This window comes from Chelonia mydas, chromosome 24 (assembly GCF_015237465.2).
Source record: "Chelonia mydas isolate rCheMyd1 chromosome 24, rCheMyd1.pri.v2, whole genome shotgun sequence".
NCBI classification, from domain to species: Eukaryota; Metazoa; Chordata; order Testudines; family Cheloniidae; genus Chelonia; species Chelonia mydas.
The window spans coordinates 6,933,261-6,957,803 of record NC_051264.2 but is presented as its reverse complement, the minus strand read 5'-3'; the positions used below and the strand labels follow the sequence as shown (position 1 = coordinate 6,957,803).

General features: G+C 47.2%; 1 protein-coding gene and 1 gene segment (V, D, J or C); one reads left to right on the top strand and one right to left on the bottom strand.

Moving 5' to 3' along the window:
* Positions 1-12,945, bottom strand: part of LOC114018599 (immunoglobulin kappa light chain-like) — a 68,237-nt gene extending 55,292 nt beyond the window's left edge. The window contains exons 1-5 of one of the 2 annotated variants that reach the window (XM_037882580.2): positions 12,808-12,945; positions 12,226-12,555; positions 11,360-11,671; positions 10,890-11,012; positions 9,120-10,060 (exon numbers count right to left, since the gene is read on the bottom strand). In XM_037882580.2, the coding sequence (XP_037738508.1) occupies positions 9,984-10,060; positions 10,890-11,012; positions 11,360-11,671; positions 12,226-12,555; positions 12,808-12,844 (879 nt within the window). In that variant the 5' untranslated portion in view covers positions 12,845-12,945 and the 3' untranslated portion in view covers positions 9,120-9,983. Of the gene's footprint in view, positions 1-9,119; positions 10,061-10,889; positions 11,013-11,359; positions 11,672-12,225; positions 12,556-12,807 lie in introns of those variants that run through there. The other variant, XM_043535042.1, reaches the window with a different exon arrangement.
* LOC119564056 lies at positions 1,915-7,663 on the top strand. The segment is given in 5 exon segments: positions 1,915-2,187; positions 2,884-3,225; positions 6,746-6,844; positions 6,927-6,976; positions 7,468-7,663. Coding segments are annotated over 5 exon segments (579 nt in total).
* Positions 12,946-24,543: the final 11,598 nt, after the last annotated feature.

The following is a 24,543-nucleotide window of genomic DNA, read 5'->3' as shown; positions in this document are numbered from 1 at the left end:
CAGGGATTTGAACGGAGGGCCCCTGACTGCCTAGTTAGCACCTTGACAACCACACCGTCCTTCCTCTCTTCAAGCATGTGCTGAAGTCCCAGTGAACTAGTTAGACCAGGAGCGGTGTTTGCACCACATTCAACTTCCCCTGGAGCTAGGTCTCAATGAGACACGGGTCAGAACCTGACCTACATCCTGGTCCCTTAGTGCTGCTCCAGTGACACCAAGGGAGCAGGAACTGGTTGCACGTGCCAGGGGTTGCCCTTGCAGCCAACAGCCTTTGGCATGTGGGATTTGGCTGGAGCATGCTGCACTCGGGGTCTCCCCAGATGGCAAATGGCTCCTTGGGAGTTGTGACCTGCTGGTGCAGTTTAGAGCAGCCTCCAGGCAGGGCCAGCTTATATATAGCATGAACATCAACTTGGGATAACAGGAGAGTGGATTCAGCAGAGGATCTGGCCCTGATTTGCAGTAGGATTTTATTGAGGCTGAGGTTTGAAAGGGCAATTTAGATGCCCAGTTAATGTGAGCTTGGGAAAGACGATCTGCAGAGATGGCCATATTCCAGACTGCGTGGGTGACAACTGGTTAGAGGAGATGGATTTGGAATCTCTTAGGGGGCATGTCACTTTGTTCTCTCTATAAAGCATTTTGCACATTATGCTAAGGAGCGTGTATTATGCACATATCTGAAAAAAGTGTCCTAAAAGTACATTTTGACCCAAATTTTCCCAAATGGGGTAACTCCACCACACCTTCATATTCCAGCCCCATCCATTCCTTACCCAATGGGCTCCACTCCCAGCGTGTTCCTTAAATCAGGGGTGGCCAACCTGAGCCCGCGAAGGAGCCCGAATTTACCAAAGTACATTGCCAAAGAGCCACAGTCATATGTCAGCAGTTTCCCCATCAGCTCCCGCCCCCCGTGCCTCCCGCCCACCAGCAGCCCCCCTGAACAGCACCTTCCCCTCCCTCCCCATGCCTCCTGCCTGCCACAATCAGCTGTTTCATAGTGAGCAGGAGGCTCTTGGGGGATAGGGGGAGGAGCGAGGGCATGGCAGGCTCTGGAGAAGGGGCAGGAGCCTTGGGGAAGGGGTAGACTGGGGTCAGGACCTGGGGCAGAGCCAGGGTTGAGCAGTGAGCACCCCCCGGCACATTGGAAAGTTGGAGCCTGTAGCTCCAGCCCCGGAGTCGGTGCCTAGACAAGGAGCCGCACATTAACTTCTGAAGAGCCACATGCGGCTTCGGAGCCACAGGTTGGCCACCCCTGCCTTAAATCTATAGTAAAAGGGAAACACACAAGCTAAGTTGTATTTTTTGCTCATTTCCCCACTTCCAGGGTGCCCAGGGAACTTGTTTGTTGGTTTCCTCCATCCTTTGCTAAAATCTTGGGGCGGACCTTGATCTCCATATGATATACCTCTTTGTGATTGTTATGCTTGGGACATAAAAAACATCAAAAACTCATGCTGAAAGTTTGTCACCTCACATTACTTTTATTCTTAGAATCCAGAATAACACACAGTAACCAAAAACAGAGAGAGACAAAGCAGGCTGCTCCCTAAGGCAGAGAGGCAAAATTCACCCACCTTTTTCCTAAGCTGACTCTTTTCAGACTGACATCTGCTAGGACCAGATTGTACATTTCCCTACAGGCTGCAAGCAGGACCAGGAAAATCCCCTGCAATTTAAAGGGATAAACCACAAGTTTAACAGTTTTCATACACCACTGTGTTATTGATGCTAATCCCATCTGACCTTATGCATCTCTGAAGCATAGACAATATTCCACCTGAATAGCAGTCAGAAGAGGGTGTTGTTATGGGCATCCAACTATAACACAGCAGATTGCACTAGACACACACCATGCTGTTACCCAGTCTGAGCTTGAATTTCTTCTCTAATAGATTTTAAAGGCAAAGGAATGTTTTCCCCCAGGTTTGCCCCGCTGCTTCTCAGAGCAGGTTTCGAATGGGGCTACCAATAACTCCTGACCCTCTTCTTTTGTCATGCATGTTGCCCCACTGATCTATAAGAGGAAATAGAACATTTTCCTCTCCACGTGACAAAGTCTTTCATCAAGAGATCCATTAGCTAGCAGGCGTCTGTCTGTCTCACAGCATCACCTATTCATTACTGAAGAAAGGCACAAGATGTCCCACCACATAGTTGGGATGCTTCTAGTCTATATGCACAGTAAGTATTTTAGCCCAATTTATTTCATGCTTATTTTCTACCATGCTACAAATAATTTTCTACACAAGGACCTTCTGCAATTCTAAGAGGTGCTAACATCAACCTGGTCAGAGAGATAGTCACATCTTTTACTTTGTCAACTGAAATCTGGAGAGAGGAGATGAAATATTCGGTTTTTAAAGAAACCTGGATGCCAGATACTAACCTTGAAAATAGTTCCTGGTTCTGGATAATGTCCTGGAATATGGTGCAAAATCTACTTTTTCCCCTGTGCTGCTGTATAACACAGGCTGGCGTATTTTTAAGCAGAATGATCAAAAGGAGAATTTGAAACACAAAGGGCGATGTTAACAAATGACTCCCCCATGTACAATTTAGTAAAATTCTAGGGTTTTAACCACTGATTTGGGTATGCATGAGAGGGAATGTGTAGCTCGGTGATTAGGGAAGGGAACTGGAAATCTGTAGCCCTTGGTTCTAAACTCTGATGTTGTTGTTACATTACATTAATTCCCCCACAGGCTACATGAATCCTAAGAAAACAAATGGCTAGAAATAGAGAAAAATTAAAATAAATCTTTAACAAATATGTGCTTTGTGTTATTCTTGGACCTTCTGCTCTATATAGCGTATTGCAAAAGCCCAGGCTTGTCCAGTGCTCACCGTATTAACACACTCCTTTCTTCCTCTGTATAGTGACTGCCTCAGAAGAATGGATACAAATCCAGCAAAGCCCAGCACAGCTGCAGCGGACCCCTGGACAGACTGCACAGCTGGACTGTCACTCTTCTAAAGTAAAAGGAAGGATTATGTGGTACAAGGAACAACAGAGTGGAAGTTTGAAATGGATTTACCAGAGTTTTGAGTCTGCACCTCCCGATGGAAAATACTCGAGTTATGTGAGCACTGCGGCAAACACGTTTTCTCTGATAATCAATAACCTGCAAAGAGACGACTCAGGGGTTTATTACTGTGGCTTCTCTGCCTTTCTGTATCTACAGCCCAACTTCGGGAATGGGACCAGACTAATTGTCACAGGTGAGTTTCCAATAGCTCAGAACAATGATATTCCAATGCTAGGAGGTAGAGTGAAAAAAAACCCTTTTTTTGGCTATGTTGTGGCCAATCCCCCCATTTCAGCTTTAAGCCATTTGTATTTGTGAAAAGAGAGCATAGTCCAGGCAGTGAGCCAGGGCACAGGGTAGGGAATTAGGACAGCTGGGTTTGTTCCTTAATCCCTGAGGGCAAGATTTTCAGATGAAGTCAGAACCCAAGAGCTCCCATTTAGGTACCCAAATAAATGCCCAGATTGTAAAATGCTCCAGTCAAAACCTAGCTTTTGAAATCTGGAACGTTTTGAAAAATCTGACCTTGAATTTTTCTGCATCTCAGATTCCTCACCTGTATAATGACACGCCTGTGTGAAAGCACTTTGAGATCTCTGGATGAAAAGCAGCCTGTCAGTGGTAGGTGTTAATGTTTCTCTGCCTTCCAACTGGTAAGTTACATTAGCAATCAGATTTGAGTCACATTTGCTGATGATTCCCACTGCAACTGCCTGAGCCTAGGGCATGGGGTATGTTTCACCTGCCCTGCGAACCTTATACAACGTTAATAATACTCAGGTTCTTTCCAGGCTTTGTGATTCTGCCCACGTGTTCAGACAGGGGGCTAGTCATTGTCTCAAGCAGCACAGTATGAATTGAATGTATAAATTCAACGTACGACTCGTGATATCTACATATTTTTGATCCACATTTTGTGCAAATATTCCAAAGAGTGCACATAAAAAGGAAGGCAATTTAGGAATTACTTTGGGCGCTACTAGACGCTGTAGCTAATGGGATGAATGCAACAATAGGAAAAGTTTGACTGACCATTACTTGTAAGCAACAATGGCTCCTCTATCAGGCTTTACATCCAGAGATCTCAAAGCACCTTGCAAAGGTGACTAAGTTTCATCTCCCTTACTGTACAGTTGGAGACAAGTTCACATCCCCTCTCCATGCCTCAGTTTCCCCAAGGTCACACAGTAGGTCAGAGACAGAGCTGGGAATGGGTCTCAGGCCTCCTGACTCCCAGTCTGGGTTCCTCACCAGCAGCTGACCAGCTCTTCCTCTGCCTTTGTACCAAAGCAAACACGCTGTCGGCACTCAGCAAATAATCCATGACAACCATGTCAGGACAAATTTGCGAGCAGCAATGGATCGGGGGAGTCTCCGAAAGAGGATACCCCAGAGCGTAAAACACTGAAAATTGGCACAGACAAAGCATTAGACACTGAAAACACCCTGCACTAGTTGGGGCAGGGGCAGGAGCTCGGTATGGACTAGCGGAGTTACCGGTAACAGATCTTTCCAATCTCTAGTTTCTGTGACTCTCTTTTAGATGCCTCTGAGCCGAGACTTTCCATCCTGGTTCCCTCCAACCCAGAGGATGCTGAGCTTCCCCCCGTCATTCCTCTGCTCTGCCTGCTCTCTGATTTCACTCCTCCCTGGAGTGCTGTTCTCTGGGACACTGGGGAGCAGGTGTCCGAGGGTCAGATGGATGCTGGAGCCATAGACGGGAACGGGGTCTTTAGTGTTTGGAGCCTAACGACAATCCCTTCTGAGACGTGGAACCAGGAGACGATCTGCACTTGTACAGCCAAGGAGAACAGCACGGGGAGAAGCATCAGTGTTACAGTCTCCAGGGAAACAGGTCCAGTATCCTATCATCCAGTCTAACCTGCCTACCTGAGTATTTATGCTACATCCCTCACGGAGGTATCTGGACACGAAGGGTCAGTGACATCTACTCCAGGCTAGAGAAATAGAGAGAATTAGATGAGATGGCTCAGGTGAAGGATAACTAGTGGGAGTGAGGAGAGGTTTAGGAAACCATTGAGAGGTTGCTTGAAGTGTGGGGCAGACAGTTACAGTCGCTTCCCCCATCACCCACCTTTCCCACTCCCAGCCCTTCTGAAAACCTTCATTTTTCAACCCTCCCAGTGGTGAGAAATGGGTTTCTGATCAAGCAGCCTGAGCCTTCCCCTCCACGTGAGCACAGCAAGGATACAGAAGGGTCACTTGGGGTGAGCCAAAGGGGAAGAACTAGGAGCACTGGGAAGGAAATCGACAGAGGGAACAGCAGGATGAATGGCAGGAATGACTTCGTGACAGCAAGATCTAACAAGTAATGGAACAGATGCCCGGGGCAGGGCGGGAAGCCCCTGTAAACAGGACTGGACAAAGCACTAGTGAATATAACATAGGGAACAATCCTGCAGCGGCCGGGGAGGAGCTAGAGGGCACCCAGTGTAACAGGGTCGTCTCCATCTCTGACTTTAGGATTCTGTGCCACTCCCCCCTTTAAATAACTTGATTCTGTTGCAGCCATCACGGGAGGAGGAGACCTCAGGCTGAAATGGCTCCATGGAACAATGTCCAGTGCAGGCCAGCAGGATTAGGGCTGGTCTACACTGTTATCGGGTAACTGTTGAGCCGTGGTGTGAACTGTTGCCGACATGGTTATGCCAGTAAAAGCCTCCGCGTGGATGTAGTTATACTGTGTAAAGGGGACTTACACCAGCACAGGTTATTTCAGTTCATGAATCAGGAGAAGCTGTGCTGGCAATATTACAGTGGCAAAATTTTGTATAGACAAACCCTTTAAGAACAAAGCGAATTCCAGGTGGCACAGACGGGTGTGTCCAGCCTTCCGAAAGGCCTTTTAATTTCCTAATCGCCTCAGCGTTTGCGGCAAACTTGTGCTGGGAAAAAAGAAGCCACCTGGAATCTGACCACAGCACTTCATGATGCACACATTCGAGGAATGATCTGGGGTGGGAGAGAGAGAAGAGAGACACAATAACAACGATAGATCATTTTGCAACGTCATAGAATCATAGACGATTAGGGTTGGAAGAGACCTCAGGAGGTCATCTAGTCCCACCCCCTGCTCAAAACAAGACCAAGACCAACCCCAACTAAATCATCCCTCTTCCCTGTCTTCCCTCCATATACAGCAGGGCAGTGGCTCTCAACCTTTCCAGACCACTGTACCCCTCTCAGGAGCCTGATTTGTTTTGCGTACCCCCAAGTTACATCTCACTTAAAAGCTACTTGCTTACACAATCAGAGATAAACATACAAAAGTGTCACAGCTCACGGTTATCGAAAAATTGCGGACTTTCACAATTTTACCATATAATGATAAAAGAAATCAATTGGGATATAAATATTGTACTTATATTTCAGTGTATAGTATAGAGAGCAGTATAAATAAGTCACTGTCTGTATGACATTTTAGTTTGTACTGACTTCGTCAGTGCTTTTTATGTAGCCTGTTGTAAAAGTAGGCAAATATCTAGATGAATTGATGGGCCTCCTGGAAGACCTCTGCGTACCCCCAGTGTTAGGGGCACCCCGGTTGAGGACCACCACTATAGAGCATAGAACAACGGGTGCGGAGCTTCGGGGAACATCTCCCTTTGCCCATGAAGTTTCATGGGACGCAGAGATCAAAAGCCCATGTTTTGATAGGTGTTTTCTATACTCAACATCTCTTCTCTCTGCAGGAGACTGTAGGATTGTGTTCTATGCTGGGCTGCCCTGTATTTTCATCCTTCTCCTCATCCAGCTGTTGATCTTGCTTTGGAGGAAGTGCCCCATCAGAGGTAACTCAGTCATATTTCCGTCGGCTTTAAAGCAGCCACTCATCACACATCCCTGTAACTATCCCTTTGTTTCATCCACCAGGGAGAGCTGTGCAAAGAGGGAATCCAATACCTATGAGGCAGATCCCACAGGTAAGCTGTTTTTTTTTTAGCATTTGGCACATCAGTAAGATACAGTGTCTTAACAACAGGGGACTAGAGCCAGTGTTCTGGCCAATGTCCAACCCTAGTGTCTACACTTTGCCTCCTGAATTCACTGAGGTTTCATTTGAATTTATTCTTCTCTGCTTGTCTAGCGGAAGTGTTGAGTAGGGTTGTTGGTACAGAAGAACTGCTGGTTTCCACACCAGAGGTGGCTGCAGGTCAGGCATGGTGAAATAGTGTGGGATATATTTCTGTAAAGGACCACCAGATCATCTTGTCTGACCTCATGTGTATCACAAGCCACCAACAGCATCCAGCCATGCTCACACTAAACCCAGCACCCAGGATAAAAGACAACAACTGAGGACAAAAGAGAAATCTGCACCGTTGATATAGTTTTTTCACAGTCTTACAACACAAAAGCTGCTCTAATACAAAGAATTAATAATAATATCGTCTCTTTCCTTTTTCTATTTCAGACTGAATATGCGACTCTGACTTACAACAGAAATGCTTCTCGGTGACTGATGCAGTCTCACAAAAGTGGTTTATATTTTTTAAAACAAGAGATGCAAAAAGCAAGAACGAAAGCGAGAGAATTACGGAAAGTCTCATGTTTGTAATGAGCTGTGATGTGCTGTGCGTTTGCTTGAAATACAGTCACTTCCTCGGTCACTTCTCTGAACCCATAGTCTGGACCGACACCTCCCTTCTTGCAAAAAGTCACGTGGGGTCATTTGTGACTTGCCTGCAGATTCGTGGGGCATTGTATTCACCTCTCATCTCAAACATGGCACTTCCCCCCCCCGTAGCACCTTGTCACAGGGTTCACTCACCCCTAGGGCGCCTCCTCCTGGCTGCTCATGGGATTAGCCCCTTCCAGCTCTGACAGCCCCTTCCATCGCCTCGTTCTCGCTGCCGCCCCACTCGCTCTCTGCGACTCTGCACTTCCCTCTTCCTGGCTTGGCTGCTCCCTCTTCAGGCCTTGGCCCTCTGGCCAGGTCACTGGGTGTTTTCCCCGTGCCAGGGTATCAAAGTCCCACAGGACAAACTGTCCCAGGCAGTCTCCAAACCCACTGCCCTGACTGTGCCACTTCCCCAGTGGCTGGGAGGGGAAACTGGGCCTGTCCTCGACTCCTGGCTCCAGCTCAGGGATCCTTGAGTCAGCGGCTAAGGTCTGCAATGTCCCGCCTTGCTGGGGCTTCCTGAGCCGTTTCCTCCTCTGCCTCTCTCACTGTACCACTACCCTGCTAGATAAAACATTCCTCGGGGCCTGGGTGCCCAGGGTTTCTCCTCTGCCCCCGGGCTTCCTCCTTTCCCTCTCTCATGCCCAGAGAGGGACTGCAGCCTTCCTCACTGCAGCCCTTCTCTGCTGCCGGGTTCCTGGATTTATACCAACCCCACCTGCTCCTGCTCAGCTGGGCTCCATCATCCTGCAGGGGTTACTTAGGCCACTTAATTCCTCTCAGCTGGGGCCTATCTGCTTAACTGGCCCCTTCTTAGCCTCATTAACCCCTTCCAGGCTAGTGTGGAGTGAACACCCCATCACATCCCCTATCACCAGGATAGGCAATTGGTGCTGATTGAGGGCGATAAGAGTCACCGGCTCCGTTTGTGAACCTCCCTCCAAGCACTGACCCTCTGCGGAGGGAGCCCAGCCCGAGGCCGGCCGCGCTGGGGCTTTGGGGTCAGTACTTAGATCACAATCAGGCCTGTGTTTTCACATTTTTACTGTCACTTGTGAGGAGCCAAAGGGCTGGTTAGACCTCCAACGACAGAATATAGATAGTAAGGGTCGGACTGTAACAGCTGTGCCCACACGGGTGAGAAGTTACAGATGTGAACAGTCCCTGGAACTTCAGTGGGACCCCTGCTGTGAATAACGGCTCCCCAGGGGGAGTGAGAGGTTCATCGCCTGGCCCCAAATGAACTACAAAGGGCCACATACTTCTCTCAGTGACCCCCTGTAAACCCAGAGTAACTCCACTGCCCTCAGCAGAGTTCTCCTGGGTGTACACCAGCGTCAGGGAGAGCAGAATCTGGCCCAAAGACTGTAAGAAGTCACCTGTCAATCAATACGCTGAGCTTCATGCATCTCAGCTGCTAGAGAAAGGAACGGAAACATGAGGGAGGACGTGGCATATTTTTTAATGAGCAACATTTAGAATTACAGCTTCAAAACGAGGAGTTAGGATCCAACCAGGCAGCATGTGCAGGCTCCGTGGCTGGGGGAGCCCCTCCCATTGATAAAGCTGTTACTGATAGAAGATAGATGGGTGTTGGCACGAGGCCCTGTGGATTGAGCCCTTCAGGAAAAACAGCAGTTTCCCAAGGAATTTGTTGGAGTAGCTGCTCCAGGACAGGGATGCGGACAGAGCCTGACCTCACACAGCTCCGTTCAGACACAGTTTCCCATTCGTCATCTCCCCTCACACCATGGAACGATACTGCTGGCCAGGCGGCACGGTCCTGCTGATGGCAGCTCCTAGGAGGCAGCCAAAAGCAACCTCCACCCAGCTGGAAAGTGTCACTTCTGTCTGGTTCTGCCCCTTCCATCTGCTCTGTGCGTCAGGGGGCCAAGGCTGGTTCTGCATCTGGGTTTTTCTGGTCCTGCTTGTGCCACCGGTAACACACCTGAGTCTCACGGGGTGGGATTGGCCATAAACACACCAATATGTTGCCAAGATACCTGTAGGACAACGTCTTTCATATCACACTAGGAAATCTCCCACCTCATCTTAAGGGCCTGGTTCTTTTTGTGACTTCCTGCTCTGCATAGGCCAGGTGGGCAAGTGGGTCAATCTTCAGATTCAGTGTGGAACTGAGCCACGTGCAGCAGCGGTGAAGAGCAGTAAGAAGCAGTGAAAACAAACCGACAGCTTCTACAGAAAGTCAGCACCTTACAGGATGGTCCTGTCATTGAGATCAACAGTGAAACAGCTGTGAGTGTCCAGCTTGGATCCCCGTCTGGGCTACGATTTCCCCCTTTTCCCTTTCACTGGTCGCTGCTCCGCGCTCTGGTTGTGATTCTTTGAATCAAACTCCAGTTGGGCATAAATGGTTTGACCCTGTTTGACAACATTCAGCAACGTTAGACACCTCCCCGCAAGGTTAATTAGCCAAACTTTGATGGAGTTGGACACAACAATCAATTACATTTACAAACAGATTGTTAAGTTTTATTTAAAATTCCTCTGTCCAAACAGTGCACGTGATTAGCACAGAAACCATCATGGGAATCTTGCCTTAAAAGTTCAGCACTTGACTGAAAAAGAAGTTTAGGATTGAGACAGTTTTTAATGCACCCATTAACTCCTCTGAGTCTGCGGCTTTCGCTCTTTTACTGAATTTCAAAACAGACAGAAAAGGCCAAATCCAGCCTTAGCAGAATTACAGGGGCATTGGAACCATCTGCATCCTAAATTCACTCATTTTGAAGACTCAGTCAATGGCTCATTAGAGGAAATTAAAGTTTTTCATCACCACTTACAGGCTGTTTTCTGAGCAATTTATACCCCAGCCCAGATTATCCTCCCACTTCAATGGAAGTTGTGCATTTACAACTGATTGGCTAACCAGGCCTCTGCTGTGTAATTTATATCACTGGTTACATCCCAATGGAATTTGCCCAGAGATTCCCATGGGAGTTAAACATACTTATTTGTGGCAGAAGTTTGCCCTGTGTGATAAAGTAAATGATGAGTGAATAGCAGTTCCAAGCACCGAGCCTCAACAGAAGATTTGCTGCATTACAGGGGTGTAAGAAGGAATACATGTTCAGTAGGGACAAATAAAAGGGACTGGTAGAGCTGTTTTCAAATTTTGTGAGAAATCAACCCAGGTATTAATAGGGCAGCTGCTAGGTCTCCACACCCAGGACGGACTGTAGTGTGTTGATTACCTGGATTAGAACCGCAGAGACTCCAGGCCAGGCTCACAGACACCATCAACACCGCCAGGAAAACCACCACTGCATAGCGCACAGTCTGCAGCATACACCCGCTGGGATGGACTGTGGAGGAAGCTGACACCAGTGGAGTTGGGAGAATCATGTTTGCACCTTTTCATTAAACCCTTTGGTTTTAATTCCCCTCTCTCCAATAGTTGTTCTTATTTTATTCTTTACAGTGCTTTATAGGTACAATCTGAGTGAAAGCTGCTCTAGAAATCAGACCTACACTGTCTTGGAGTCCCTCTAATGTCTCAATTTAGATTTCCCCAAATTCTCTGCAAATCTGCCCGCTTTTAATTATGACATAGAATATCCCAGCTTTCTGTAATGGCAAATTACATTGAGGTAGCTCTCATGTGGCCACTTCACATGCATATTATCACTTAATTTCCTTTATTCTCAAGTATAAAATCACTCACCTTCCATATACCTGGCAATTTTCCTAACACACTTGCCAGAAGAGTTGAATTTGACTTCACAGGTGAAATTCTTCCCACTGGTCCAGGTGTCCATGGGGACGCTGATGTGATTTATGAACACGAAGGAGCCATCCTTTGCTTTCAGCGAACGCATCAGACCCTGTTCCTGCAGATCCCCAGAAAAACTCCAGGAAATTTGGACTGGGTTGGAAACTCCATGGACCACGCAAGCCAGATCAGCCGTCCCGTGGGAGAGGAGGCCGTGGGGAGATGGAGCCAGAGTCAGCACCCAACTGCTGCTGGTGTAACTGTCTGAGCAGGAGAAAGCACAGAGCTCAGTGTGAGGCTCAGCTGAGCTGCAGTTTGATTCAGGGGGTTAATCGTACAAGATGAAAGTAGCTCAAAGGATAAATGTGTTGTACAATAGAAAAATATGAAGAAAGTGAAAAATGAAATGATATCCAGCCCAAACTAAACACATATTTGCACTTAGCAGAAGGGAAACTCTGTGCTGTTTTAGGAACTGATGCAGTCCTAAGAACATTTCCTAATTGCAAAGTATTGTGTCATTTGAACATGGCTCTAAGGTTTAAAATATTCCCAGCTTGTGCCCTGAACAGGAAGAAGACAGAAAATCTTCAAGAGTTCATCTTCACTATTTTCATATTTTATTTGTGCAAAATATAGTTTCCTGTTCTTTCAGCATCCAAAGTTTACTCGCTTCTTTTGGATTCAGACAGTCTGTCTTCTAACAATTCAATCTTTGATAAACTATCACACCAACTTTTTACATTTTAACATGCACATGAACTATGTCTGCATTGTCATTATATTTCATTTCTAACCATTCAGTTCTATTTCCTTACCTCCAACAATCAGGGTGGATCCGTTGCCAAAAGTCAAGATGATGTACGAATTGGTACAGTAATAAACCCCCGAGTCACTCCGTTGGGCATTGTAGATTTCCAGGGTCAAGTTGTGTCCTTCCGATATGCAAGCAATTTTATTTACATTTTGATTATCTGAGCACCTCTTAATTAACATGGGGGCCTCACCTTCCTGTCTCCTGTACCACTGAGCTGTTCCACCTCCTGCTAAAAATTGTTCTTTGGAAGAGCACTGGATCTTCGCTGTATCATTAATGTTCACAAACAGGAACGGCTGAAGTTGGTGCAAAAATAACTGCACTTGTACCACTGCAGGAATAAAAGAGGGTGTGTTATTAGAGTCAATTTTCAGCAGGTTACAATCTAACCTAAATAAACTGAATTGTTCAGAATTAAAACAAAAGCACAAATGCAACCAGATTACATTGTGCAAAAGTAAATGGAAGAGCATCTAAACTGTAGCAGAACCATCCTAAGCTATCAGACATCATGAAAGCCTTATTGAAAAGGTTCCTTTTTCAATTCTAAAGCTTAATGGTATGACTAAAGCAAAAGCTTTACCCAGCAAAGACAAAAGCAGATATTTGGTGAACAGCATGATTGTTACAAACAATATCCTGAACGATGAAATCTAAGAGTTTCTGTCTGGTAAGCTGCTCAAGTGCAAAGGGTCCAACATCCTGGTCGGAACTGCTGAGGGGGTTGTCCTGTGGTGATAGATGCTTATCACAGAGGCTTTGTAAAGAACCCTTTCGGGACAATCTATTTCTTGTCAGCTGTTGCTGCATTTGATTCAAATATGGTTATATTAGAACAATTCAGAAGAACGAAATAACCATTAGGATGTGGCACAATGTAGAATATGCATGAGATAGTTCAACACAGAACCATGTCTAGTGCGGAGACAGCAGGTACCAGGGTTTTCTGACGGGTCACACTGCTGCACATGACTCTGGCTAAAGGTGCGATTCTGTAGACCGCATTGTACCCTGCTGCCTATTGCAAATGATTTTCCCAAGGGATCAGCACCCCCATTGCGGCCAGATTTTTAAAGAGCTCAGCTCCCATTTAGACACTTAACGAATGGCACAATTTTCAACTGTGCTCATCCCCCAGCAGCCCCCACTGGCACACTTATGGCTGGATTCCCAAGAGATGAGCCTCCAATGGGCGTCTAACGAGCCGAGCACTTGTACAAATCTGGTCGTTATTGAGGTGCCGATGCGTACGTCTGCACTGCAGCTGGCAGGGTAGTTCCCAGCCCGGGTAGACAGACAAGCGCTAGCTCTGCTCTAGCTAGTGTGGTGAAAATAGCAGAGTGGCCACAGCAGCGTGGGCGGTGTCTCAGGCCAACTCTACGAGTTCGTGTCCAGGAGGTCGGGCAGAATTGAACTTGGGACGTCAGCCCGAGCTGCCACCTGGGCCGCCGTGGCCACACCGCTATCTTTCAGTGCGCTACATTGAGCTGCTACTCCCCCAGCTGCAGTGTAGACGTCCCCTAAATGGGAGCTGGGCTCTTCTGGAAGTGTGGCCCCAGCTGCGGGTGATGAACAGCTGAGAAACGGGCTTCTCCCTGCTGCCTCAGTATTTTACCCCCACTGAGCCTTATTGCTTGACAACATGATACTGAACGGCAATTTGGGACCAGATTCTCAGCTGGTGTAAATGAGCATCGCTCCACTGAAGCCAATGAACTGACACTGATTTACACTAAGAGAAAAGGAGGACTTGTGGCACCTTAGAGACTAACAAATTTATTTGAGCATAAGCTTTCGTGAACTACAGCTCACTTCATCGGATGCATTCACGAAGTGAGCTGTAGCTCACGAAAGCTTATGCTCAAATAAATTTGTTAGTCTCTAAGGTGCCACAAGTCCTCCTGTTCTTTTTGCGAACACAGACTAACACGGCTGCTACTCTGAAACCTGATTTACACTAGTTGAGGATCTGGCCCTCGGAAGTCTTTAAGGGAATCCTGAACACTCACAGTGGCTCGCTTGAGAAAAGAGACCAGGAAATCCTTATGGCTGGATTTCCAGACTCCAGAACAGCTCAAGCTTTGTCACCTGCCTCCAAACTGTGCAGTTTCTGATCCTGCATTTTTGCGCACCCCAAACTCCCATTGATTTGAGTGGAGTAGTGCTGGGTGCACCAGGAACTCAGGATCAGGCCTTGTTAGCCCAGAGTTTGTGGGGCTGTAAGGTGCATCATGGGTGTATTGCAAACACTTCATGCAGCACAATACACCATGATTAGTCATAGACTTTACAGTCAGAAGGGACCATTATGATCGTCTAGTCTGACCCCCTGCACATTGCAGGCCACAGAATCTCACCCACCCACTCCTGTAACAAACCCCTGACCTATGTCTGAGCTATTGAAGTCCTCAACTCATGGTTTAAAGACTTCAAGGTGCAGAGAATCCTCCAGCAAGTGACTCCTGCCCCACGCTGCAGAGGAAGGCGAAAAACTCCCAGGGCCTCTGCCAATCTGCCCTGGAGGAAAATTCCTTCTCGACCCCAAATATGGCGATCGGCTAAACCCTGAGCATGTGCACAAGGCTCACCAGTCAGACACCCAGGAAAGAATTCTCTGTAGTAACTCAGATCCCACCCTAACTAGTGTCCCATCACAGGCCATTGGGCATATTTATACTGTTAATAGTCAAAGATCAATTAATTGCCAAAATTAGGCTATCCCATCATACCATCCCCTCCATAAACTTATCAAGTTTAGTCCTGAAGCCAGGATTGGGGTGGCTTTCATACTTGTGCCTATTCTTTGGCTCCTCTTTATGATAATAATTCCAGGCACATCACGAGTAGATCCCAAAGCGCTTTACTAAGGAGGTCAGTAATGTTATCCCCATTTTGCAGATGGGGAAACTGAGGCACAGAGCGGGGAAATGACTTCCCCAAGATAACCCAGCAGAAGAGCTGGGAATAGAAACCACGTCGCTGTCCAGTGCTCTATCCACTAGGCAACGCTGCACAGCGGATAATTAGTGACTGATCTATTTTCTCAATGTCTTTGGTTTGAGCTGTAACATTTACTTTCTTTCACACTGCTGAAAGGTAAATTCCAGTTTTTGCAGTTATTTCATGGACTATTCTGCTTTAGCTTTGCTCTAACCACCCCCTGGCTGCAGAGGAATTGGGGGGAGCAGTTCACACTTCCTTGGTAACCGAACGCAGGGAGTGAGACCTGAAAAAACAAACAGCCCAAGCGCTTTGGTAGCGGAACAAACAAAAGAAAAGTGGCAAAATAAGTGGGCTGAAACTGACCACAGCGGCAAGTGCAGCTTTCCCAGCAGCCAGTTCTGCTCTATTTTTAAACGATTGGCCCTTTGTAGCAAACACGGCTCTTTGTCCTGTCGCCTGTGGGTTTCTAAGGTTGGTTTCAATTTGTTTTTATAAAACATAATGTAGAAATAAAATCAAAACTATTACAGTCACTTTGTCTTGGCTTTTAATAGACTTGTACAGAAGAAGATCAAGTGTAAAAGGAATGTGTATGAGTTAAGTGTGACTGGGGGCAATAATCTTAGGGCGTGTTTGAAAATGTGTCCAATGACTTCACTGTCTAACGCCCATTGATTTTGCAAGCCTCCCTAGGCGCCTAGCTGCACCTTTAAGCACCTAAATATCTTGAAATCAGGTTCTCATGAGCTTAGATACCATTAAAAACAACGAGGAGTCCTTGTGGCACCTTAGAGACTAACAAATATATTTGGGCATAAGCTTTGGTGGGCTAGAACCCACTTCATCTGATGAAGTGGGTTCTAGCCCACAAAAGCTTACGCCCAAATAAATGTGTTAGTCTCTAAGGTGCCACAAGGACTCCTCGTTCTTTTTGCTGACCTAGACTAACACGACTACCACTCTGAAACCTATTAGAAACCATTGAAAGTCAGCAGGACTTCACTTGGCAACCTAGATCACTTTTGAAAATGACGCCTGGCTCCTGAGATACTCAGGATTCCTGCTATAGCCTGGCCTACAATTTAATCCTGGCAATTGACAATGAACTTCAGGCAGAGGTACAGGAAAACAACCATAAGAAAAGGAGGGCGCAGGGAGCACGTGGAGGGTTGGACAGCAAGACCACCCTGCACTCACCCTGCAGCGGCACCTCCTGCTCCGTGGGGCTGGGTCCAGCTCCCGGCATTGGCATCGTGTCCACGTGACCACAGTGCTGCCCTGGTTTGGCTCCTCTGCTGCTCTATAGATGGAAACAGAGGGACAGATGTGCCAAACCTGAGTAGGGCTCTGATCACATCGGTCAAGTTGCAAGGCCCGTGGCTAGGAGCCGGGCCCAGCCTCACCTGCCAGGAGCAGCCACTGCAGGGGTCATGGAGGTTTGCACCTCTCACCTTTAATTTCCAGGTAAAGACAGGCTGCTCAGAGAACCATGTTCCAGATTACGTGGGTGAAAACTGTTTAGAAAAGATGGATTTAGAAGGGATGGATTTAGAATCTCTTAGTCAGCATTTCACTTTGTTCTCTCTGTAAGCAATTTTGTACATTACACTATGGAACGTGCATTATGCAGAAATCTGAAATAAGTGTCCTAAAAGTAGGTTTTGCTCCAAATTGTCCCAAAGTGGGGTGACTCCACCATACTTTCATATTCTAACCCCATCAATTCCTTCGCCAGAGGGTTCCACCCCCAGTCCTTCGAATCCAGAACGATAAGAAAAAGAAACCCAAACCAGAGAGAGACAAAGCAGGCTGCTCCTTAAAAGAGAGATGCACAACTCACCCCACCTTGATCTCGGCTGTCTCTTTCCAGACTGACTTCTGCTAGGCCCAGATTGCACACTTCCCCACAGACAGCAAGCAGGACCAGGAAAACCCCCTGAAGTTTAAAAAAAGAAAAGGAGTACTTGTGGCACCTTAGAGACTAACAAATTTATTTGAGCATAAGCTTTCGTGAGCTACAGCTCACTTCATCGGATGCATTCAGTGAAAAATACAGTGGGGAGACTTATTTACACAGAGAACAGGAAACAGTGGATGTTATCATACACACTGTAAGGAGAGTGATCACTTAAGATGAGCTAATACCACCAGGAGAGCGGGGGGCCGAGGGGGGGTACTCATTTTATTTTTGCAAATACAGACTAACACGGCTGCTACTCTGAAACCTGAAATTTAAAGTTATAAATCACAATTTTAACATAGTTTTCATACACCGCAGTGAGAGAGCTTATTGCCATTTTATTGATGCTAATACCGTCTGACCTTATAAATCCCTGAAGCACAGAAAATATTCCACCTGAATTGCAGTCAGAAGAAATAATAGGATGCTCATAACAAGACTCACACAAATATTCCACTTGAGACACACACCATGCTGGTATCCAATCTAAGCTTGAATTTCTTCTCTAAAAGATTTTAGAGGCAAAGGAATATCCCCCCGTCCCCCAACCCCGGTTTGCTCTGCTGGCACTAAGAATAAGATTTTGAATGGGGTTATTAATAGCTCTTGGCCCTCTTGTTTTGTCATGCATGTTGCCCCACAGATCTTTAAGAGGAAAGAGAACATTTTCCTCTCCATGTGACAAAGGCTTTCATTAAGAAATCCATTAGCTAGCAGGTGCTGTGAGGCAGACAGACATCACCTATTCTTTACCAAAGAAAGGCACAAGATGTCTCACCAGATAGTTGAGATGATGCTAGTCTGTCTGCTCAGTAAGTATTTTAGCCTGATTTATTTCATGCTTATTTTCCACCATACTAAAAACTATTAACTTTCTGCACAAGGACCTTCTGAAGTTCCAAAGGGTGCTAATATCTACCTGCTGAGAGAGGAATTCACATCTCTTAGTTCATCAGTTGAAATCTGAAGAGAGGTGATGAAATATTTTACATTAAAACAACCTGAATGCCAGATACGAACACCTTGAGAATAGTTTCTGGTTAATATTCTCGATTGGGGTGCAAAATCTACTTTTCCTTCATGCTGATGCATTACATAGGGGCTGACGTATTTTTCTGCAGAAGGATCAAAAAGAGAATTTGAAATACAAGTTGCTAAAAAAGACTCTCTCATGTACAATTTAGTAAAAAGTTTGTTACCATTGATTTGGGTAAACTCAAGTGGGAATGCACACAGGTGATGAGGGCAGGGAACTGGAAATCTCTCTACCCATTGGTTCTAAACGCCGAGGTTTGTTTTTGTTGTTACTTTTCATTAATTCCAGCACAGGCTGCATGAAACTTAACAAAAATATTGGCTAGAAATAGAGAAAAGTTACAATGAATCTTTAACGGAGAAGTACCTTTTTGTTATTCTTTGATCACCTGCTCTGTGTAGTGTATTGACAAAGCCCAGCCTTGTCCAGTGCTCACTGTATTAACCCACTCCTTTCTTCCTCTGTATAGTGGTTGCCTCGGAAGAAGGGAGACAAATCCAGCAAAGCCCAGCACAGGTGTGGCTGACCTCTGGGCAGACTGCACAGCTGGACAGTAGCCATTCAGTAAAGTATGGAGAGTTCTGTGGTACAAGGAACATCCGAGTTTACAATGGATTTACGAGAGTTCTCCGCGTCAACCTTCAAATGGAAAATACTCCAGTAAAGTGAACATTACGGTAAACACATTTTCTCTGATTATCAGTAGCGTACAAAGAAGTGACTCTGGGGTGTATTACTGTGGCCTTGCTGTATATATACGCATCCGAACTTTGGGAATGGGACCAGACTGACTGTCACAGGTGAGTTTCCAATGGGCCAAAATAATGATATCGCAATGCTAGGTTGTGACTGATTGCCATTTCAGCGTTAAGCCTTAGGTATTTGTGGGAAAAGGCACCATGTTCCAGGCAGTGACCCAGGCCATCGGGTGGGGAATTAGGAGACCTGGGTTTTGTTCCTGAGTCACTGGGCACTTAGGGTGAGATTTTCAAAAGACACCAGGACCCAACAGCTCCCATTTAGATGTCTACAGACATGGCCAGATTTTTAAAACACTCTAACCACAAAACAGCTTTTGAAAAGCTGCAATATTCGGAAAAAATCGAACCTTCTATTTCTCTGCATCTTCAATTCCTCATCTCTATAATGGGGATAGTGACTCTCCTGGGTGAAAGCACTTGGAGATCTATGGATGAAAAGCACCATGTCAGTGCTAGGTGTTATGATTTCCCTGCCGTCTAGTTGGGATGCTACATTAGGAATCAGATTTGATAGTCACACTGGCGTTTCCTACTGCAACTGTCTGAGCCTAGGACATGGGGTATGTTTCAGCTGCCCTGCTATCCTATTAAGGCTTTAATATTAATCAGGTTCTTTTCCAGGAATTCACCAAGCGGCATGAAATGATTCCACCCACGTGTTCATACAGGGGAATATTCAGTGCCTCAAGCAGCACAGTCTGAGTTGCATATAATAATTCAGTGTACGACTGGTGATATCTAGATCTATTTGAGCCACATTGGTCGCAATTATTCCAGAGCGTGCACATCAAAGGGAAGGCAAGGAATTATTTCAGGCACTACTAGAGGCTGTAACTCAGACTAATGAGATGAACGTAATCGGAAAATTTAGCCTGACTGTTATATCTAAGTAAGAATGGTTCCTCTATCAGGCTTTTTATAGGTAGATCGCAAAGCGCCTTGCAAAGGGGACTAAATATCATATGGAGGTAAGTATCATTTCCCTAATTTTACAGTTGGAGAAACTGAGGCACAGACAGGGGGAAGTGAACTTGTCTCCAAGGTCACGTAGCAAGGCAGAGCTGGGCTGGGCATAGATCTCAGGGCTCCTGACTCCCAGTCTGGTGTCCTCACCACCAGACTGATCAGTTCTTCCATTGCATTTCGTACTGTACCAAACACGCTGTCGGCACTCAGTAAATAATCCACAAAGATCATATCAGGACAAACTTCCGAGCAGCGACGGATCGGGGGAGTCTCCGAAAGTGGATGCGCCAGAGTGTAAGACATAGGCTTTGTCTGTTCCAGCTGTCGTAGACATTTAAAACACGCTGCACTGGCTGGGGTAGGGGTAGGAGCTGGGTATGGACTAGCTCAGCTACCGGTAAACTCTCTTTCCGAACTCTCCTGTGACTCAACTCTCTTTTAGATGCCTTCAAGCCGAGACTTTCCATCCTGGTGCCCTCTGCCCTGGAGCATGCTGAGCTTCCCCCCGTCATTCCTCTGCTCTGCCTGCTCTCTGATTTCACTCCTCCCTGGAGTGCAGGTCTCTGGGACATGGGTGAGGAGGCGTCTGAAGGTCAGATGGATGCTGGAGCCATAGATGAGAATGGGGTCTTTAGTGTTTGGAGCCTAACGACAATCCCTTCTGAGATGCGGTAGCAGGAGATGATCTGCACTTGTACGGCCAAGGAGAGCAGTACGGGGAGAAGCATCAGTGCTACAGTCTCCAGGGAAACAGGTCCAGTATCGTATCATCCACTCTAACCTGCCTTCCTGGGTATTTATGCTACATCCCTCACCGTGGGTCAGTGACATCTACTGCAGGCTGGAGGAATAGACAGAATCAGATGGGATGGCTCAGGTGAATGATAACCAATGGGAGTGAGGAGAGGTTTTGGAAACCATTGAGAGGGTGCTTGAGTTGTGGGGCAGACAAGTACGGTCCCTCCCCTGTCACCCACCTTTCCCACCCCCAGCCCTCCTGAAAACCTTCATTCTTCAACCCTCCCAGTGGTGAGAAATGGGTTTCTGGTCAAGCAGCCTGAACCTTCCCCTCCATGCGAGCACAGCAAGGATACAGAAGGGTCACTTGGGGTGAGCCAAAGGGGAAGAACTAGGAGCATCGGGAAGGAAATCGACAGAGGGAACAGTAGGATGAATGGCAGGAATGGCTTCCTGACAGTGAGATCTAACAGACAGTGGAAGAGATGCTGAGGGGCAGGGCTAGAAGCCCCTATCAAGGGGTCTGGACAAAGTACTCGTGATTATAACATAGGCAACAATCCTGCAGTGGCCGGGAGGAGCTAGGGGCACCCAGTGTAACAGGGTCGTCTCCATCTCTGACTTCTAGGATTCTGTGCCACCCCCTTTAAATAACTTGATTCTGTTGCAGCCATCACGGGAGCAGGAGGTCTCAGGCTGAAATGGCTCCATGGAACAATGTCCAGTGCAGGCCGGAAGGATTAGGGCTGGTCTACACTCTTATCAGGTAACTCTGTTGAGCCGTGGTGTGAATTGTTGCTGACATGGCTATGCCAGTAAAAGCCTCCGCGTGGATGTAGTTATACTGTTTAAAGGGGTCTTACACCAGCACAGGTTATTTCAGTTCATGAATCAGGAGAAGCTGTGTCAGAAATATTACAGAGCCAAAATTTTGTATAGACAAACCCTTTAAGAACAAAGCGAATTCCAGGTGGCACAGACGGGTGTGTCCAACCTTCCGAAAGGCCTTTTAATTTCTTAAATTGCCTCGACATTTGCAGCAAACCTGTTCTGGGAAAAGGGAACCAGCTAGAATCTGACCACGAAACTCAATGATCCACTCATTAGTGGAGTTATGGGGGGGGCGGGGGGGGGGAGGGAAAGAAGAGCCCTATAACTATCCCTTTGTTTCATCCACCAGGGAGAGCTGTGCAAAGAGGGAATCAAATACCTATCAGGCAGATCCCACAGGTAAACTGTATTAACAACAGGGGACTAGAGCCAGTGTCCTGGCCAATGTCCAACCCTAGTGTCTACACTTTGCCTCCTGAATTTTCTGAGGTTTCATGTAAATTTATTCTTCTCTGCTCTTCTAGCGGAAGTGTTGTGTAGGGTTGTTGATGTAAAAAAGAACTGCTGGGTTCTACGCCAGAGGTGGCTGCAGGTTAGGGATGGTGTAATACTGCAGTGTATATGTAACCGTGCCTCAATGGGCCACAACTGAGAATACCAAATACAGGACAAACTGCTGAGAAATAGGGCAGATACACCCCCCAAACTGGTGGTTATTCCCCCATAAGATATACCAAACAAGCAACAAAACTTCTGTTTCACCACACTGGCTAACAAGAAGTCAGAAAAGCAGTGTCCTTAGGTATTCCAGTCCTTGTATCACCACCAAAGCACGAGACTTACAGATGAGTGGTTCCTTAAAACCAGTTTCATCAAACAAAGGGTTCTTCTGATCCCAAAGGACCAGCCACACACCCAGGTCAACATATCAGTCAAATCTTACCCAACAATCATGCTGTTGCCAATCTTTTAGTATCTAGAATCTAAAGGTTTATTGATAAGAAAGATGAGAATTAAAATCGGTTAAAGGAATCAAATACATACAATAATTGCAAAGTTCTTGGTTCAGGCATGTAGCAGTGATGGAATAAACTGCAGGCTTAAGTCAAGTCTCTGGTTGCTTCCAAATCATTGGAAGGTCCTCAGTCTCTTGGTTAGAAACAATGCTCCCGTTAGTAGAAGTCCATAGTCCAGAGGCTTGAGCAGGAAAGAGGCAAAATGGAGGTGTTTCTGGCGCCTTTTATAGCTTCTGCCATGTGGAGGGAAATCCATTGTTTCAAATAAAGCCCTCAGCACAGCTAGTGGAAAATTACAGGTAAAAGATGGAGTTTGGAGTCACATGGTCAAGTCACACGTCCCTGCATGATTCCGCTTAGTCACAAAAGAAGCCATTACCTATACCCCAGACAGAGCGTTCACAGGACAGTCCATGTGAGTTAAGTGTCCTTTTGATCAGGCATTGATCAGGCATTGGATTGACCTCTCATCTCAAACATGGCACTTCCCACACCAGAGCACCTATCACAGAATTCACTCACCGCTAGGGCGCCTCCTCCTGGCTGCTCATGGGATTAGCTCCTTCTGGCTCCAACACCCCTTCTGTCATCTCATTCTTGCCGCAGCCCCACTCGCTCTTCTGGACTCTGAACTTTCCTCTTTCTGGCTTGACTGCTCCCTCTTCAGGCCTTGGCCCTCTGGCCAAGTCACTGGGTGTTTCCCCCCTGCCAGGGTATCAAAGTGCCACAGGACAAACTGTCCCAGGGAATCACCAAACCCACTGCCCTGACAGTGCCACTTCCCCAGTGGCTGGGAGGGGAACCTCGGCCTGTCCTCTGCTCTTGGTTCCAGTTCAGGGACTCTTGAGTCAGCAGCTAAGGTCTGCAACGTCCCGCCTTGCTGGGGCTTCCCCGATTCCTTTCCTACTCCGCCTCTCTCAGGCTTTTGCTCCACCACCCTCCGAGGTAAATCCTTCCTTCGGGGCCTGGGTCCCCAGGGTTTCTCCTCTGCCCTGGGCTTCCTCCTTTCCCTCGCTCATGCCCAGAGAGCGACTGTAGCCTTCCTCACTGCAGCCCTTCTCTGCTGCCGGGTTCCTGGCTTTATACCAGCCCCACCTGCTCCTGCTCGTCATCATTCAGGGCTTATTTAGGCCGCCTAGTTCCCCTCAGCTGGAGCCTATCCCTTTACGTGGCCCCTTCTCAGCCTCATTAACCCCTTCTGGTCTAGTGGGGGTGAACACCCCGTCACACTCCCTATCAGCAGGATGGGCATTTGCTGCTGATTGAGGGCGATAGAGTCACCTGCTCAGTTTGTTAAGCTACGTCCTGCACTGGAGGAGGTTTCCCATCCAAGCACTGACCCTCTGCGGAGTTCTCCCAGCCCAAGAAGGTCGCGCTGCGGCTTTGGGGTCAGTGCTTAGATCACAATCAGGCCTGTGTTTTCACATTGTTACTGTCACTCGCGGTGAGCCACAGGGCTGGTTAGACCTCCAACGACAGAATATAGATAGTAAGGGTCAGACTGTAACACCTGTACCCACACGGGTGAGAAGTTACAGATGTGAGCAGTCCCTGGAACTGCAGTGGGACCCCTGCTGTGAATAACGGCTCCCCAGGGGGAGTGAGAGGTTCATCGCCTGGCCCCAAATGAACTACAAAGGGCCACATACTTCTCTCAGTGACCCCCTGTAAACCCAGAGTAACTCCACTGCCCTCAGCAGAGTTCTCCTGGGTGTACACCAGCGTCAGGGAGAGCAGAATCTGGCCCAAAGACTGTAAGAATGAGGATGGAGTAGAGCAGAGGTTCTCAAACTGGTTCGCGGACCATCAGTGGTCCGCGAGCTCCATTCAGGTGGCCCGCGGATAGTTCCTTCTAAGGTGCATGCCTGGGCGGCCGCACACAAAAATGAAGAGCCATCCACCTAATTAGTGCAGCCGCGCAGGCGAGGCTCCACTAATTAGGTGCCTGGACCCTGGAGAAGACGCACATGGAAGGTGAGGTGGTGGCCTTGGGGGGACTAGGGGGTAGGTGGGAGGGGGCAGTGGGGTGAGAAGAGGGGGTGGGGGAATTTGGGACATGCAGGGCTGC